The sequence below is a fragment of the Schistocerca cancellata genome, chromosome 8 (genome assembly GCF_023864275.1).
Source record: "Schistocerca cancellata isolate TAMUIC-IGC-003103 chromosome 8, iqSchCanc2.1, whole genome shotgun sequence".
Lineage (NCBI taxonomy): Eukaryota > Metazoa > Arthropoda > Insecta > Orthoptera > Acrididae > Schistocerca > Schistocerca cancellata.
This window is the reverse complement of record NC_064633.1, coordinates 372,038,572-372,058,621: the sequence shown is the minus strand read 5'-3', so window position 1 is coordinate 372,058,621 and position 20,050 is coordinate 372,038,572. Positions and strand designations below refer to the sequence as shown.

General features: G+C 43.0%; 1 protein-coding gene across 1 annotated transcript in view; it reads left to right on the top strand.

The window, feature by feature from the left end:
• LOC126095586 (leucine-rich repeat-containing protein 24-like) overlaps positions 1-20,050 on the top strand; it is a 199,391-nt gene that overhangs the window by 41,054 nt on the left and 138,287 nt on the right. Inside the window, exons 2-3 of the mRNA XM_049910360.1 lie at positions 5,813-6,103; positions 16,957-17,163. Coding sequence (XP_049766317.1) covers positions 5,813-6,103; positions 16,957-17,163 — 498 coding nt within the window. The remainder of the gene's footprint in view (positions 1-5,812; positions 6,104-16,956; positions 17,164-20,050) is intronic.

Below are 20,050 nucleotides of genomic sequence, written 5' to 3'. Positions count from 1 at the left end.
ATATCGGTCATTGTTACGTCGTATTGGCGGTTCCATCTCAAAATTCGGTGCCCCTTGCCAATTTGTTTCATAATTTCCGAAATGCCCTGTGTTATTATTTTGTGGTTGTTCCGTATTTCTATGTCTCACTTCCCATACTGGAGTGCGAGTGTCCTCTGAAATATGTAATTCTTGTATTACCTGCGTCAACTGATCTTTTACTTCGCGGATTTCTCTTTTGTACTGTGTATTGATTTGATTTTGATTTTGTTTGAATTTTCTAATTTGTTCATACTCTTCTGTGCCAGTGAAGGCTACGGGTCTTGTGTCATTCAGATCATCATCTAACTTTGTAGATAAGTTAGTGACCTGATCCGAAAGTTCGGCTACTTTCTCCGATAGTGAACACATTTCCTCAGTGTGTTTTTCTGAACCAAGTTTCAGAGTGTCCATTTGTGTTGAAATCGAATCTACTGTGTCCTTTAAGTTTTCCTGAGTTTTTGCAAGTTGTGTAACCGAATCGGTAGATGCAACTGAGTCAATTTTAGCCCACAAGGTCTCATGATTTTCATGAACAATGGTTTGCAGTTCTTTTATGGCTGCTTCGTGATTCTGTAATGCATTTTCATGCCGCGAAAAAATAGGTTGAAAATGCTCACAAATTTGTGTTTTTATGTCATTACAGATTTTTTGACATTTCGATTCAATGTTATGTAACTCAATAGTTAAATCTTCACGTGTTTGTTCAAGTGTGGTGTCTAACTTCCGAAGATTTTGTTCCATTGTGTCTAACTGTTGCTGTGTTTGTCTCTGGTGTTGTTCCATTGTGTCTAACTTTTGTAGCTTTTGCTGTGTTTGTCTCTGATTTTGTTCCATTGTGTCTAACTTTTGAAGATTTTGTCCCATTTGTTGCATTAATTGCAATAATAATGTATTAGTGTCTGGAATCTGTTTCTCTATGCTTTTTGGCAGTGCATTTTCACCGGCAACATTCACATTTTGACAAGCAGAAAATGTGTCTTGACTCATTTGAGAAAACGGTGAGGACCCAAAACCTAAGTCTACAGTATTTGCAATATTGTGTTCTGTCATTTCGGATTCCTGAGGCGAGCTGTTGCCGACCGATCGATCGATAATGCTTCCTTGTTCACTACCTATTTCGCTGTCTACACCATTATTTGCCTCCCGTTCCATTTCCCTATGCACAATTACGAAATTACTACTTCGAATGTCTGTTAATTCACTACCCAGTGGTGCTGATAAGCTACGCTCGTCGTCACTATTATTTCTCAGTTTACTTTGAAGCCTAGTGTTACGTTTTTCACACGCCATTATTGTCACAATATTTCACACGATAACACAGAAAAGCACAATTTGAAGAGCAAAAATAAGAGAACACATTAACATAGCACTGAAAATAATATGTAGTTAATTGCAAGCGCAGCTGCGAAATACTTGGTGCAAATCTACATGCATGCCACAACTGTTTTACTGTACAACAATGAAAGGCTGCAACTACAAAGGAGATTCTCTCTACAATTACGCGCTAGCAAAAAACAAAATCTACACTAATTACACAAACTACAAGAAAAAAATCAGAAGATTCCAGTGAGGTATCCTCGGCTAAGGGTCGACATATGAAACGTCCCCGTATAACAATTTATACATGACTGGGCTTAAACTGACACACAATATTTTTAGCGCAACGCAATCTGACTTTCAAAACACCCTACAAAAGAATGGCCCTGACTAACATTAACCTATACCTTTCACAAATCACTTACCTCACAAAAATCTTCATTACTCAAACTACTGCAATACAGCGAGCGCCACTACTGCCAGCTAAATAAAAGATTCAAACTACGGAAGGCACTAACTACTGATAGGCATAGTTAGCAAATGAAAGATTTAAATAGAGAACAAACAATGTATTTACCTTAATAGTGTTGAAAAACCATAATATACATGTTCATGACATCCAGTCTTACAAATTTCCAAACTCCGCCATCTCTCTCCCCACATCCACCACTGCTGGCGGCTCACCTCCAACTGCGCAACGCTACGCGCTGTTCACATCCAGCTGCCGCTGCCCAACACTACAATGGCAGACAACAATGCAAACTAGCCACAGACTGCACACAGCACAGCCAGCGATTTTCATACAGAACGCCATGTAACGTTGCCAATAAGAAAACATAAACAGCCTACTTACAAGAGAACCAATGCAAACACTACAGAACAGGCTGAGGGCCGATTATGAAAGTGCGTCTTCCTAGGTTGAAAACTAGCTAAGAAGTGAACGAGGCATACTCCAGTTCTGTCGAGCTGCACAGCCAATTTTTTTTAGGCTAGGCGCAAGTTGAGACGCGTATAGCACGTGTCACGTGACGCGACACTGCAGCGCGACACGCACGTGCCGCACGAGTCGCGCGGATGCAGCGCATATTGCGACGCGCACACCTTACTTTGCACGTTCCGACTGGCGACGCTCTGCGCTGACAGAACCGAAGCGCGCACAACCTGTTATCTTTCTCTAAACTATTTTACAGAAACTATTCACTGAAAACATATGATTTTTGCCTTACTTGTAGCGTTATATGTCAGCTTCGTGACGAAGTGCCCATCAACTCGCTAATGACCATTATTATCGTGATGTACACATTTTAGTAAGACACTAGGCAAAACTCAAAAAGTTTGCAACGAAAATTAGGGGTCGCTATGATTTTGCGTTTGGTGCCTATTACACCATAGGTTGCTGAATTTTTGTATAGATTTGGCAGGAGGTCTCTAACTGCCTCCGATCTCGAGAATATGGACCCCATGTAGCGCGCTCACTTCGACCTCACGCCCGCGAGAATGAAATACTCGCAAAATCTCTCATATCTCGTGAACAGCTCGAGACATCGAAACGAAAGTTTGGCGAATGATAGCACACAAGGAGGAGAGTGTTTTGTGAAACCTTAAACACACGGAACTTTCTTATCTATGGCGATATATCAGTACTTATAATTCCCTTTTTATTTATTTCACTCCAGTGACTAATTTTTTAAGAGTTATCGAAAGCTAGCGAAACTAGAGCCTCCTAGTATGAAAATAAACATGAAATTTCTTCTTTTATGTTACTTCAAACCGACGCTATGAGGTTTTTCGTAAGCTATTGAGCTCTGTGAATGCCAATTACTTGTTTAATGAGGCACTCCGTTTCGGAATTCTGTCTCAATAGCTGCTGTGAGATGAGTTTGGCAAATTACATTGTGACAAAGGAAGTACAATTAAACCATTCACCAAGAGAAATGTGGCCGTTACTCACAAACGGTGATGCTTCTTCGCATGCGAAAAGATTAACAACTCTCACAAAAATGGATTGCAAATTCCGTTGGAATTTTGGTGGAATCCACGTAACCCATCGTATTTTTAACACTGAGCGACTGGAATGGAAACTTACCAAAGGATTTTATTCCTTCTCATGATCTGAGCAGTATTAAAATAATGACGAGCGTTCCTTCAGGCGGAATGATAGGCACATGCCAAATACTGGTTACTCCCCTACGGCTTGTCAAACTGACAATGTGTTCTCGCGAATAAAATAGTTGTTACTGAGAAAAATAAACAACTGATCTGTCGCACAACACAATGGTCAGTGTATTGTCAGCAGCAGAGGATAATGCGCGCGACAGGAATGCACAAGCTAGCCATGTGTGCCTTGTGAGTTGGAGTTCGAAAGTAGGTCTGCCTTTGTCTGCAGTACATTTCAACAAATTAAATATATCTAATCATAACACTCTTTTAGGATATTCCTACTTTCGTAATAATACCGACCATTTTCGTCATTTGTGTAGCCTGTTGTATAATTAGTTTATTAGCGCTGATAATGTGCTCGCAACAATTGAAATGCTTTTTATCATCACGGCGAACCAATGAAAACATTGTTATTTGTGACTGCTTTTCGACTGTTTCTAGCTTGCACTGGAAATGTGATGTTCACATGCATTTAGTACAGTGTGCCATATTACATTATTACATCCATTTGAGAGTAATCACGGTGAGGCTTCTATACTTCAGATCTTGGACGCTTTTTACCAGGAGCACAAAGGGATCACACCTGTCGAGATTATCCCTTTCTAAATTTTTGGAACAAGTCGTACAGATACGCCAGCATACTAGGCAGCGAGAAGATAACCTTGTTTTACTATCCTACCTTGATTCTTAATCACATGATTTTATAATATTCCTTGCTTTCTTATTCACTACCCTTTGTCCTTTCTTGCGATCTGGAAACATCGCGGAGGCATATGATACAGTTCCAGCGGCTAGTGGCTCATCAGTTACTGAAGTATGCACTTTTCTTGATAGAAGACAAACAAAACAAAACTATACAGATATAAATAACAGAAAAGTATAATGTACTAACAATAATGATGGAGCGCTTAAATGGCGAAAAACGAAACACTACCCAAAGGTAATGAAATTTAGTACACAGTAAGGCAAAATTTATCGTATGGAGAATACTACCACTGCTCATATGCACCGCTCCGATGTGAGCATATGGCCGGGCTACTTTTCCCCTCCCCGCCTCAAACTTCCCACGGTGCTAACGAGGCACGCGCGACGCGAGAAACTGTGCCTCAGCCACAACGCCGCGCGACCTGGCGCAGGCGCGTGTCGCGTCCCAGTCGCGTCGCGTCGCAATTTGCGCGGTCCCATTTGAACCTGTGATGTTACAAAAACGCGCGCTGCGCTGCGTCGCGCCACACACGCTATACGCGTCTCAATTTGCGCCTAGCCTAGTGTGTGCTGTGCTCGGCAGACGACGGGCTGCCAACCTTGTGTTGGCGCGGCGTTGTAGTTGTATCTATGGCAATGATACTACACAACCATATAGGCAGCACATTGTCGAGGCATTCGTCTTCATGGATGACAGTTCATGCCCACATCGTGCACATCTTGTGAATGACTTCCTTCAGGATAACGACATCGATTGACTAGAGTGGCCAGCATGTTCTCCAGACATGAACCCTATCGAACATGACTGGGATAGAATGAAAAGCGCTGTTTATGGAAAACGTGACCCACCATCCACGCTGAGGGATCTATGCCGAATCGCCGTTGAGGAGTGGGACAATATGGAACAGCAGGGCCATGATGAACTTGTGGATAGTATGCCACGACGAATATATGCATGCATCAATGCAAGAGGTCGTGCTACTGGGTATTAGAAGTACCAGTGTGTACAGCAATCTGGACCACCACCTCTGAAGGTCTCGCTGTGTGGTAGTACAACATGCAATGCATGGTTTTCATGAGCAATGAAAAAGGCAGAAATGATGTTTATGTTGATCTCTATTCCAATTTTCAATACAGGTTCCGGAACTAACGGAACCGTGGTGATGTAAAACTTTTTTATGATGTGTACATTTCAAATGAATAGTCTAGTTGCGACTACGTGCATATACAAGTGGTTTTCATGGTTTAACTTACATTTACTGGTATGTATTTTGTCATTAACTCAGATTTACTGCTTGTACGACTTTACCTTATTATAACTAGTTGCTTATCGCGCTTTTAGCACTGAAGATGGCCCCGTAGTGGCCGAAACCTGCATATTCAATAAACATTATTAGCGACTGATTGCTGTAACTTTTACTAATTGAAACAAATACAGCCACTGGCACATGTTTCCACATGGAATCAAACCTGATGATACTTCTGTATTGCTTCTGCCTCTTTAAAGTATGAACACTACCTCTTACTGCTCTCCTAGTAGTACTGATGAGTGGTGGCTGAGAACGGTCGCAGCTGGTAGTGAACAGCGGCCACCTGTCGGTGTCTGCAGGTGGACCTGTCCGGGAACGCGATAGCGGCGCTGCAGCCGGGCACGTTCTCCGGCAACGACCGGCTGCGCATGCTGTCGCTGAGCCACAACCCGCTGTCGGAGCTGGTTGAGGGCCAGTTCCCCGCGCTGCCGCACCTGCGCACGCTGGACCTCTCGCACTGCCGGCTGGCGCGCGTCCACCCGGCCGCCTTCGCGCGCCTCTCGGCGCTCGAGACGCTGCACCTCAACAACAACCGCCTGCAGCAGCTGGACGCCGCCGCGCTCAACGTCGCCGCCGCCACGCTCAAGGCGGTACGTCCAACAGCCACTTTACTGCTCGATTCTGCGATCCTGAAGCGCATTCTGACCAGACGAAACTACGGTCGTTCGGTCACAGCTGTGAATCCTTTGAGTGTTCTGAGATTGCATTCATCCTTAACTACAACAGATGAAATATTAGTTCACTTTATTACGTAAATGACACAGTTCGTTATTACCGGATAACTGGGTAATTTATTACTATCACTGTCTTTCAAAGCACCTGTCAGTACATACAATCGGAAACTGTTCTCTTGAAGCACAACGTTCAACTTTTATCAAATCCAGCAGAAGAATTAACTGTCACTGTCCTAAATGATTATGTTGACTGCTGCAGCTCAGATATCGAATTACGGGCAGAGCTCGTCCTAGCACACCCATATATTGACCTCGGTACGAGGGCTCTGCAGTACTGAGATGGGAGGCGTGGTCCACAGCCGAACTTCCCATACATAACTACGAATTGCAGCGATCCCTCGCCAGTGTGTGAGATATCAGGTTATCGACTTTGGTGTGGCACCGCGATCTCTGCATAATACCACAAAGGAAACTGTCAGGGATAATAGGAAAGGGCAAATGTTTCATTTGGTCGAGCGTGATTACGCAGTGTTAACACACTGGATTCGGCATCGAAGTGGATGACAGTTCGAATTCACAATCAGTCAGCCAGCCTCATGCCGTCGGCACAGGCATCGTGCATTCGAACGTCATAATGCCGAATTCACATTCTGCTGAACGCTCAGAAACTGCGGCTTGTGGATATGCCACGTGTGTCTCAATGCGGTATACGTGATTGCAGTGCACTCCAGCGGCAGTTGTCGGCTGTAACTTGCTCGCAGATCACACAGTTTGTGTACGAAAGGGACGGGCATAAAATTCCTAAGTCAGCTCTCTTAAAATGCACATTCCTCGTCCATCTGCTAGTCATATCGTTCTCTCTGCAGTATACACAAATACAAACTTCAATATGCATGAACATGTTACAAGGCAAAAAGAAAGTTTCGCCTTAAAAGAACATAAGTTTACAACTATACCATTAAAAATAGTTCAATGCAAATATATGATAGTTTTTCACATAGACAAAAATTATTTCATCATCCTCAGTCACTACTAATACATTAAGGTTATTCTTATTTGATCGCTGCTTCTATTCAGTAGCAGAATCTTTAGAACTTGTGAAATACATGGCTAAATAAAGAAAGTACAAAATATTTTATTGCAAGTAGTGCAACCTCTTAGGTAGATGCAGAAAATCGAGAGAGGGTGCACTTACATTTACTTAACATCGAATTTTATAGAATATACTTTAAAAAAAGGTAGTCATATAACCTATTAGAAAACGTGAAGCTTAGTTAAAAAGAATGTGAGATGCAACACATGTCATATCTCTTCCTGACTCTGCACCTGTCTTTACTACTTCGCACTGATTTCGTGCAACACGCACCTGCAGAAGATTATAAAATATATAATCTTCTGCAGGTTTTAAATGCAGATATGTTGTTAATTGGCATTTTATTATTTAAAATTGTACCAAGAAATTGTGTTTTTATCGATCTTCCATGTAACTTTGCCTTGATACTGCATACTGTTTTAACAAGCAAGTTACAAAGCGAAAATTATTAACCACCAGTTCATCACAACAGATCGTGCCAACAAACAACGTGTTTTCGAGAGACCAATTTCATTTTGATTTGAAATCTCATATAATCAGAGGATATGAGTTATATTATAAAGTAAAAGACAATATGGCGTATCCAGACTCTCTACTGAAGAGAGATGGCGCGCATGTGACGTGGGTGGCGTTCTTCCATGTGATTGGTCTACGTTCAAACGCACGTTCAGAACATCTGTCATGCTTAACATTGCTCTACACGCTTGGAAAGACTCCACAGCGTACTTTTTCCACGCTATGGAGTCAGAAACCCGACACGCTCAACGTTGACGTTTGAATACGCGGTCCCTGTGTCGACGAATTTTGGTTTCCCCAAGCCGATAATGATTAATTCCGAAGTGATTTCCTTGAGAATGACATAACCATTTCTTCCCAAATTCTTTCCCAACCAGAGCGAGCGACACGTCGCTAAAGACTTCTTCGTCGAAGGCAGGTTAAACACTAACCTTTTTCTGTTTGCCTGTGTATCAGCTCCACGACTGAAAAAAATTAATGCAAATTGGCTTTGATTGGGGTGCAGCAGCACTGTGGCTAGAGTGTGCAAGGTCTGCTGGTTGTGGGGGAGGAAATGTGTTCTCGTAGGCAACACAACTCTATTAAGAAAACAAAAATCAACTACAACCACAAACGTCTGGTATTAATATTAATAAAAAATAAAAATAAGAATGTTCAAGGAAAATTTCCAGGCAACGAAAAATTATAAAAAAGCAAGTGGAAGCGACGTGTCATGTCATTAACTTCAACAGAAAATCTTATCCACAAGCAATATAAAATGAAATAATTGAACTAAGATACGTAAACCTTTAACATGAAACACTGCTGGACAGCACCTAGAACAAATTCTATTTAAGCTTCTATAAAGCAGAGGACTGTCAATTAAAGTAAAGTGTTCCGGTTTAGTAATCGTAACGGTAGTGCAGTACCGGCCACCATCTGGTCACGCCGCCGCGTTACGCACAGCCGCATGAGGGCGCTGTCTTCAACTCTCACGACACTGCCAGTGATATGCGAACATTCCCCCTCCAGAGCTGTAGCGACGGGGCTACTGAAATTCATGCATCGATGGAAAGAGCCCATTTTTGTGTGTTTACCATTTCATAACATTTACAGATTTTCGTGGAGGTCAGGACTCGTCATCTACGGAGAGTCATTGTATTGAAGACTGATTACATTGTAAAACTTTGTATCTGTAAATATTTCTGCACCAAAACCCACTCTTAGCAACTGACGCTGCAGATACAGCAGACGATGTGATGTATTACTTTTACTATTTGATATTATATGTAGAATAAGTTAATATCTGAATTCACTGTCCATGAACTGCGTCTGTTCCTCTCTCCTGTATCCCTTAGGGAAGTACAAAGTATGCAAAGGAGATTACAAGAGGAAAAAAGACGAAAGTAATGAGAGGCAGCAGAAACTAGATTGTCGATGATCGTGACGTCAAAATTGAGCACCATGAAGAAGACGTAGCTAAGGAATTCTTAACGCTTAACACAGACCAAGCAAGAAGGACAAAACTAGCAGATCAGCACATGCAGCAAGGGGATTCTTACCAAAGAGAAGTCTGATCCTTGATCTGAGGAAGAAATTTCTGAAATGTATATTTGCAACACTGCATTTAACGATAGTAGATCATGGACTGTGAATCGTCCAGAAAAGGACAGAATCGGCATATTTGAGATGTGCTCTTATAGAAGGAAGTGGAAACTTAGATGGGCTGATAAGATAAGGAATGATTATTTTCTCTGCTGAGTTGGTGAAGAAAGGAAAACGTGGAAAACATTGACAACAAGGAGGGACAGGCTGGCAGGACATCTGTTAAGATATAAGGAAATAACTTTATGGTGCTAGAGGGAGCTGTAGAAGGTAAAAACTGTAGGGGATGACCGAGAGTGGAACACGTCTAGCAGATAAATGATGTCGTAGGATGCAAGTGCTATGCTCAAATGAAGTGATTGGCATAGGAGAGGAATTCGTGGCTGGTTGCATCGAACGAACATAAAGAGGAAACCACGAGAAATTGTCTTGATGGCCCGACGGGACACACAGATCGAAGGTACAGGTACAGCCCATGCACTCCACCCATAAAAATTCTGCAGGCATCGGCAATGGAACCAATCGTAACACAACCGCTTGCACTCTTCTGTGGAGTCGCTGTTGTGTCGGCAGATTAGCCAACACAACGCACACTAATTTAGAGGAGGCCGAAATGCACGCGTCAACTCACGCAGGCTGGCGTTAGGTCTGAAACAGGATACGTAATGAATGCTATAAAGAAAAGTACGTAGCTGCTGGAATACTTAACTTTAATCCATCATTTGTATACAGCGTTCTTGATGATACAAGTGAGACTCTCTCTAGAAATTGTTAATGGCGCCTTGCTAGGTCGTAGCCATGGACTTAGCTGAAGGCTATTCTAACTATCTCTCGGCAAATGAGAGAAAGGCTTCGTCAGTGTAGTCGCTAGCAAAGTCGCCCGTACAACTGGCACGAGTGCTAGTAAGTCTCTCAAGACCTGCCGTGTGGTGGCGCTCGGTCTGCGATCACTGACAGTGACGACACGCGGATCCGACATGTACCAATGGACCGCGGCCGATTTAGTTACCACATAGCAAGTGTGGTGTCTGGCGGTGACACCACAGTCGCCACCGTGTCGCCCAAACTGGACGGCCACCAGGTGGCTCCGTCATTCGCTCGCCCTCACAATACTCTGGCAGCTCCCAAGTGCCTTCCTCGCGCCGCGGCCGCAGCGCAGAAGTGCAGTGCTAATGTGGACGCTGTAGCAACACAGGTAGCACAGTTTACCATGCACCGTTACTGTGGCACTCCTTTGATGTAACCGTTTCTGCTGGCGCGACAGTAGACACCGAAGCGGCGAGCTACTTGACTGCTACGTACAGCAATTACAGAAGTGTTATCGCAAAGGGATGCAACCAGTTTGTTACATTTAAGGAATACTGTTGCACACGTGACTGGTTCGCCACGCGGCTTACAGCCACACCATTGGAATCGCACATTAATTCCGTTCGCTGCTTAGATATCCAGTTAATTCTGGTGCTCCCTGTAAGACTCCGCTCGCTCGCTCCACCGTGTGGTGGACGCTACTGACCCTAGCTGCTGTCCCTTTGATTTCTCCGACGCCATCTGGCCCTCACCCAGATAACTGCCTGCGTGGTTGGACGACTGTTCCGATTATCACGGCAAACCCCTAGTATGTTTTGGGCAGATAACGTAATATCAAGGTGTATAGTAAGTACCGGATTAAAATAAAAAATTTCAGAGTACACGATACTAGAAGCAAAAAGTCACAGTAAACATACTTCCACGAAGGAACTGTGAAACCTGGTAATCAAGGAAGGCAGGATTGGGTTACGATTGTGGACTGGGCCGTAACCGGTTACTATTGGTTACCTTTTGCAACTACACACATTTATTTTAAAACGGTAATTTCAGACTCAGAAATAAATAAAGATCTCACACGTTATTGGTGAAGAAATAAACAACTGTGGAATTAACAGTGCGTTACAGTTTACCAAATGAGCATAAAATACAGTACACCAAATAATGTTTTTTTTTAAAAAAAAGAAAACAAGCCACGCCTTACAGAACTCGTCACAATTGATCCCTGAATCAATTTTGGAATCAGCGTGTTTCATTCGACGTCTGTAAGGTTTCCAGTATTTTCTTACCAAGCTCTTGCTCAGTGACTTTACTTTCGCGTATGAGTGAAATTTTTCCGACGTCTTTTTATAGCCACGACGTTGTACCTCTTCTTTCCTGAATATGTCGCTTACCTTTTAAAATCAGAACTTGTCTTTTCAGCATACCGTAATGAGAAGGACGAATGTTAATTTTCTTTCATTGGCAACCGTATTCTTGCTACAAGTATAGCTGCGATGCATCACAGTTGTGTTTATCACCTCCAAGATACAATAACTTTTTTTGTACTATTCGGAAATGAGTTGCTCTGAAGCAACTTCACGAGCGCTCATGCAAAAAGTTCGAATAATGCAATATAGAGTTCATAACACTTCGCCTAATAACACGTTATTCATAGTCAACAGTCTATAATGTAACGTGATACGTTATTTCAACATACTTATTCCTTCACACGGACGTTTAAGGGTAATTCTCATTTCACAACACTTCCCACAAACGGGACGTCTTTTTGACGTCGTCCGCAATATCGACAAACGTATCTATCACTTGAGACAGTGAAAATTATGAATGTTACTGCTCGTCAATTCACTCGCAGCAATTTAAGCTGACTTCTTAGGTTCTTGCCTGACCAAGCACCCGGAAATATCCAAATATTTGTGGAAAGACAGTATATGAATTTTATTGTTGCTTGTTTCAGTCGCAGCAGTTTATTGTCATCTTTGTTTCCCGCTTAATACCACACTCGGAAATCGCTGAATATTTATTTCATCCTTCGTTCTCAAATCATACGGATTGCAAGTAACACTGAATACTGCAGAATATACTTGCATTACATTCATAAGAAAGTCCCAGACTGGGTTAACAACGCTAACATAAAAAAAAAAAAAATATTTGCATGTGGTAGCGCGCGAACATACGCTAGCATTTAATCATGTAATTCATCATTCCTGTCTTGACTATCATATTTTCTCTTGAAGGCTTACATCATTGATGCATATTAAGTGATATTTAACGGTAATGGTGACGTGTTTGTGATAAATTTTCAATGCTCGGTTATCTCGAAACAGTATACTGCAAATTATAAAACAAGTGTGTGTGATGCTTAATTTATAAATTATTGGCAATAAAACCACTCCTGAGAGAGCACTCTTATACGAAGGCTTTAACCGTCGATAAATTATTTTATTATAGCAATAATTATGATAAATCATTCCAAGAATAACGTGTTTTTTGTAAATCTCCGTTAGTGGTGCAGTAAGATTAGTAAGACGGCCTTAGCGATGCTCACAAAAATCAATAGCCGATAATGCTGTCGTCGATACATCGTGTGATGTCCAGTGCCAACGAGATATGCAATCCCTGCAACGAACTTTTGATGTCACACTAGTCCGCCACACTTCGGGGACGCTCGCCTCAGTGCAAGGGCCAAGGAAAATCAATATTTAACAGGAAGAAACCCTCTAAGGTCTTACTCTTGTCGTGTGCTATCGAGCACTTGCATGCATTTAATCAAGTGTTATTAAGCTCGTCTGGAATAGCTACTCGCTTCCTGCCTGAGACGGCTGCTGGCATTCGCAAGATCTGCAGTATCACGTGTTGTGACCTACGTACATGCCACAGCCTATCTTTCTCTTGGGCCTCGTGTGACGTCAAAATATGTAATGTTTGCGGGAACTGTTGTGAAACGAGCATTACCCAACAATTATGCTGAAGGCAGTTTAGCAAATTTTATATTTTACAAAAGCATAACTCAAAATATTATTATCTGATTTTCTTTCTCATTTCACGGATTTTTTATCATTTGTTAGGACGAATTCCTCTTCCCCCCTCCCCCCATGAGCCATGGATCTTGCCGTTGGTGGGGAGGCTTGCGTGCCTCAGCGATAGAGATGGCCGTACCGTAGGTGCAACCACAACGGAAGGGTATCTGTTGAGAGGCCAGACAAACGTGTGGTTCCTGAAGAGGAGCAGCAGCCTTTTCAGTAGTTGCAGAGGCAACAGTCTCGATGACTGACTGATCTGGCCTTGTAATACTAACCAAAACGGCCTTGCTGTGCTGGCACTGCGAACGGCTGAAAGCAAGAGGAAACTACAGCCGTAATTATTCCCGAGGGCATGCAGCTTTCCTGTATGGTTAAATGATGATGGCGTCTTCTTGGGTAAAATATTCCGAAGGTAAAATGGTCCCCCATTCGGATCTCCGGGCGGGGACTGCTCAAGAGGACGTCGTTATCAGGAGAAAGAAAACTGGCGTTCTACGGATCGGAGTGAGGAATGTCAGATCCCTTAATCGAGCAGGTAGGTTAGAAAATTTAAAAAGAGAAGTGGATAGGTTAAAGATAGATTTAGTGGTAATTAGTGAAGTTCGGTGGCAGGAGGAACAAGACTTCTCGTCAGGTGAATACAGGGTTATAAATACAAAGTGAAATAGGGGTAATGCAGGAGTAGGTTTAATAATGAATAGGAAAATAAGAGTGCAGGTGAGCTACTACAAACAGCATAGTGAACGCATTATTCTGGCCAAGATAGACACGAAGCCCATACCTACTATAGTAGTACAAGTTTATATGTCAATTAGCTCTGCAGATGATGAAGAAATTGATGACATGTATGATGAGATAAAAGAAATTAATCAGGTAGTGAAGAGAGACGAAAGATTAATAATAATGGGTGACTGGAATTCGACAGTAGGAAAAGGGAGTGAAGGAAAAATAGTAGGTGAATATGGATTGGGGGAGACAATTGAAAGAGGAAGCCGTCTGGTAGAGTTTTGCACAGACCATAACTTAATCATAGCTAACACTTGGTTCAAGAATCATAAAAGAAGGTTGTATACATGGAAGAATCCTGGAGATACTAGAAGGTATCAGATAGATTATATAATGGTAAGACAGAGTTTTAGGAACCAGGTTTTAAATTGTAAGACATTTCCAGGGGCAGATGTGGACTCTGACCACAATCTATTGGTTATGAACTGTAGATTAAAACTGAAGAAACTGCAAAAAGGTAGGAATTTAAAGAGATGGGTCATGGATAAACTGACTAAACCAGAGGTTGTTCAGAGATTCAGGGAGAGCATAAGGGAACCTTTGACAGAAATGGGGGAAAGAAATACAGGAGAAGAAGAAAGGTTAGCTCTGAGGCATAAAGTATTGAAGGCAGCAGAAAATCAAGTAGGTAAAAAGACGAGGGGTAGAAATCCTTGGGTAACAGAAGAAGTATTGAATTTAATTGATGAAAGAAGAAAATATAAAAACGCAGTTAATGAAGCAGGCAAAAAGGAATACAAACGTCTCAAAAATGAGATCGACAGGAAGTGCAAAATGGCTATGCAGGGATGGTTAGAGGACAAATGTAAGGATGTAGAGGCTTATCTCACTAGGGGTAAGATAGATACTGAATAGAGGAAAATTAAAGAGACATTTGGAGAAAAGAGAGCCACTTGTATGAATATCAAGAGCTCAGATGGAAACCCAGTTCTAAGCAAAGAAGGGAAAGCAGGAATGCGGAAGGAGTATATAGAGGGGCTATACAAGGGTGATATACTTGAGGACAATATTATGGAAGTGGAAGAGGATATAGATGAAGATGAAATGGGAGATACGATACTGAGTGAAGAGTTTGACAGAGCACTGAGATACCTGAGTCGAAACAAGGCCCCGGGAGTATACAACATTCCATTGGAACTACTGACGGCCTTGGGAGAGCCAGTGCTGATAAAACTCTAACATCTGGTCAGAAAGATGTATGAGACAGGCGAAATACCCTCAGAGTTCAAGAAGAATATAATAATTCCAATCCCAAAGAAAGCAGGTGTTGACAGATGTGAAAATTACTGAACTATCAGTTTAATAAGTCACAGGTGCAAAATAATAATGCGAATTCCTTACAGACGAATGGAAAAATTGGTAGAAGCCGACCTCGGGGAAGATCAGTTTGAAATCCGTAGAAATGCTGGAACACGTGAGGCAATACTGACCCTACGACTTATCTTAGAAAATAGATTAAGGAAAGGCAAACCTACGTTTCTAGCATTTGTAGACTTGGAGAAAGGTTTTGACAATGTTGACTGGAATACTCTCTTTCAAATTCTAAAGGTGGCAGCAGTAAAATACAGGGAGTGAAAGGCTATTTACAATTACTACAGAAACCACAGGGCAGATATAAGAGTCGATGGGCATGAAAGGGAAGCAGCTGTTGGGAAGGGAGTGAGACAATGTTGTAGCCTCTCCCCTATGTTATTCAATCTGTATATTGAGCAAGCAGTAAAGGAAACAAAAGAAAAATTCGGAGTAGATATTAAAATCCATGGAGAGGAAATAAATACTTTGAGGTTCGTCGATGACATTGTAATTCTGTCAGAGACAGCAAAGGACTTGGAAGAGCAGATGAACGAAATGGATAGTGTCTTGAAAGGAGGATATAAGATGAACATCAACAAAAGCAAAACGAGGATACTGAAATGTAGTCGAATTAGGTCGGGTAATGCTGAGGGAATTAGATTAGGAAATGAGACACTTAAAGTAGTAAAGGAGTTTTGCTATTTGGGAAGCAAAATAACTGATAATGGTCGAAGCAGAGAGGATATATAATGTAGACTGGTAATGGCAAGGAAAGCGTTTCTGAAGAAGAGAAATTTGTTAACATCGAGTGTGGATTTAAGTGTCAGGAAGTCGTTTCTGAAAGTATTTGTACGGAGTGTAACTATGTATGGAAGTGAAACATGGACGATAAATAGTTTGGACAAGAAGAGAATAGAAGCTTTCGAAATGTATAGCTACAGAAGAATGCTGAAGATTAGATGGGTAGAGCACATGACTAATGAGGAGGTATTGAATAGAATTGGGGAGAAGAAGAGTTTGTGGCACAACTTGACAAGAAGAAGGGGTAGGTTGGTAGGACATGTTCTGAGGGATCAAGAGGGATCAAGGGATCACAAATTTAGCATTGGAGGGGCAGCGTCGAGGGTAAAAATTGTAGAGGGACACCAAGAGATGAATACAATAAGCAGATTCAGAAGGGTTTAGGTTGCAGTAAATAATGGGAGATGAAGAACTTGCACAGGCTAGATTAGCATGGAGAGCTGCATCAAACCAGTCTGAGGACTGAAGACAACAACAGCAACAGTACGTATTCAGCAAATTTAAACATCAGCCTACAGCAGACATCGTACACTTCAACAATACACAACATTTGCTCGGTTAAAGCGATCGCTCTTGTAATGTTGATAATCCGAGTTTGAGTCCCGGTCATGACAAATTTTCGCTTGTCGCCAATGAATTCATTTCATGCCTAGTTGTGGCCAATGTGAGAATTTAATTTCATCGTGAAACTTTTTTTCTTCCAGTGCTGTTTAGTTTCAGCTGTAGAGAATTACGCCTTTAATTACGATCCACCTTGTATGTGAGAAGAAGCACGGGTAGGGTGCAATGTTGCTTGCCTGTCTGTTCAGCTGGTCTTGGTTGCAGCCACGCTCCCCTCACCCCACTGACTGTCAGTGTAACGGTGGCAGGTGGCGCTGGACAGCAACCCGTGGCGCTGCGACTGCGGGCTGCGCGCGCTGCGCGAGTGGCTGCTGCCGCGCACCGTGCACGGCGCGCTGCCACCCGCCTGCGCCGCCCCCGCCGCCCTCGCTGGCCGCCCCTGGCCCGACGTGCCCGCACACGACTTCGCCTGCGCGCCCGAGGTCAGCCTCGCCGACCACATGATCCAGGCTGAGGTACGGAACCCTACTCTCCACCATCTTCTCTCGACTTTACACAGTATCGACATCAACAATAACAAGTTTCTGACAGACTAAAACTGTCTGTCGAATCGCGAATCGAACCTAGGACCTTTACCTTTCACAGTCAGTACGCTACTGGCTGAGCATGACACATGGTCCGAGCTTCGATGTTCGAGTCTCGATCTGGCACACAGCTTTAATCTGCCGGGAAGTTCCAACGGAGCAAACACTTCGCTGCAGAATCAAAATTTATAGTTCAAGTAACTGTAGACACATTAACAAGTGGCATAAAATATACGGGACGTAGATGAGGACACATTGAAGTGAATATGTGTTTCTTAATTATTTACAAAAACAAGGAAAATCTTCTGATAATTTCACACATTTTATACCTCAATCCATTACACTCACACACACACACACATTTCTTTCTCACTTGGACCGCTGTTATACCTACAGCATTTGACTCAAACAATCCAAACCGACAAGAAACAGCACAAATATTCTTTAGATGAAAGATGTAAACACATCACAAGTATATAGGCCTGTGAAGATGACATCTGTTCTTTCTGACATGTCTGAAAGAACAGATACCATATTAATATATAGTTAAAGCTAAACGGTCATTGACCTTGTTCTTCTGTGCAAATGCACACTCATAGACCGAACTCTTACGGGACTCAGTAAGATTGTCATCCGCGAGTAATGAGTGTAATGGGCAGGGGTACTACGAATGTAGTGTGTGGACATTAAGTTGGGAATGTGGGTCTCACCGGGAGTGTGAAAGGTATAAGTCCTTTCAGTCGCTCTGTCCCCTGTGCCCTCGGTGGCTCACATGGCCCAAAATGGCTCTGAGCACTATGGGACTTAACATCTGAGATCATCAGTCCCTTAGAACTTAGAACTATTTAAACCTAACTAACCTAAGGACAGGCCGGCCGCGGTGGTCTAGCGGTTCTAGGCGCGCAGTCCGGAACCGCGCGACTGCTACGGTCGCAGGTTCGAATCCTGCCTCGGGCATGGATGTGTGTGATGTCCTTAGGTTAGTTAGGTTTAAGTAGTTCTAAGTTCTAGGGGCCTGATGACCACAGATGTTAAGTCCCATAGTGCTCAGAGCCATTTGAACCATTTAACGTAAGGACATCACACACATCCATGCTCGAGGCAGGATTCAAACCTGCGTCGTAGCGGTCGCGCAGTTCCAGACTGTAGCGCTTGGAACCGCTCGCCCACTCAGGCCGGCTGGCTCACATGGATAGAGCGTCTGCCATGTAAGCAGCAGATTCCCGGGTTAGAGTTCCGGTCGGGGCACACGTTTTCAACTCTCCCCGTTGATGTATATCAACGCCTTTCGACAGCTTAAGGTCTTGATATAATTATCACACCACATGTATTGTTGAAAAATCTCGGAGACCCGTGTGGATTTCGTTATGGGATGGCTTTTCGCAAAACCACTCCATACCCTAGTTAGTAAACCAGTAATTTTAATAACACGACTAAATTAAGGCTAATCGCAACTAACATATGAGAATATGCACGTAATTAAATAATAGCTGTTCTTAATTCTTTTCTTCATGTGGCGAGGCGAAATGTGTAATTTTGCAGCCGAGTTCGCTTGTTGATTTTAAGAATACTAAGGGCCGCAGGGGAAGAACGGAAAGTGCGTCTTAAAAAGAGTTGCTGCTGAAAGCCACATCCGCGGCAGGAATGCTCTGCGCTGGTCCAGCGGTTTCGGGGCGGTGTTTCGCGCAACGGTGCATAGCTGGTTTCAGGAAAACAGTCGCATTCCAAAAGATCTGCTAAGGAAAGAGGCCAAACACTAATTTCCGAGGAGATCATTTTTTGCGTCAAGGTCCTTCTAAGCATTTAATTAATGCTTAAAATTTTGTAAGAGGAGACGCAACTGGTTTACCAAAATAAGATTATGGTTGGAGAGTGAGAATCATATGTGCCTAAGTGCAGGATGGTTCAAATGGCTCTGAGCACTATGGGACTTAATATCTGAGGTCATCAGTCCCCTAGAACTTAGAACTACTTAAACCTAACTAATCTAAGGACATCACACACATCCCTGCCCGAGGCAGGATTCGAACCTGCGACCGTAGCAGTCGCGCGGTTCCAGACTGTAGCGCCTAGAGCCACTCGGCCACCCCGGTCGGCCTAAGTTCACGATGCCTCGTTGGCACAGACAGATGATGGGGCAAGGAGAGGGAGTAATTAGCTTGCTGCTTCTCAGATGCCGCAGGCATTTGTGTATGGAAGGAGAAGCTGGTTCGCTAAGAAATATTCAGTTGGTCAGAGGTCGCAAGATCTGGCGCCATTTGATAGTCTAAATGACACTCGGGCAATAAGGGGCAAATGTAGGCAAAAATATATGTTCTAAATAGGGCCCGCAATTTCATGGTACAGATGCTGAGCTGCACTCATATTTTAAAGTAACATTGCAGTCAGTCTCTACTTCTAATTATGCAAAGTGCAGTAAGCATGTGCACCATTGGCGAACTATGTTTCAAGGCGGGCGCAGAGTGCATCGGTTCGAGCTACATTCCGGTATTCTAGATCAGTTCACGCACTCAACACGTTAAGGCGATCCCTCGCGTAAAGCTGGAGATCCGGCTTCGAGTATTACTTATTATATCTTTGTGAGGCATGATGCCAAAATTTCGTTTATGGCTGAGCCATTACCGTTTGGGTCCAGATGTCTTATGACGATGATGATGAGGTCCCATATTCCGAGGAGCGCAGAGGACGATGCGGGAAACCCGCACCGCCGACTAGGCAAGGTCCTAGCGGAGGTGGTTTGCCATTACCTTCCTCCGACCGTAATGGGGATGAATGATGATGCTGAAGACGACTCAACAACACCCAGTCATTTCGAGGC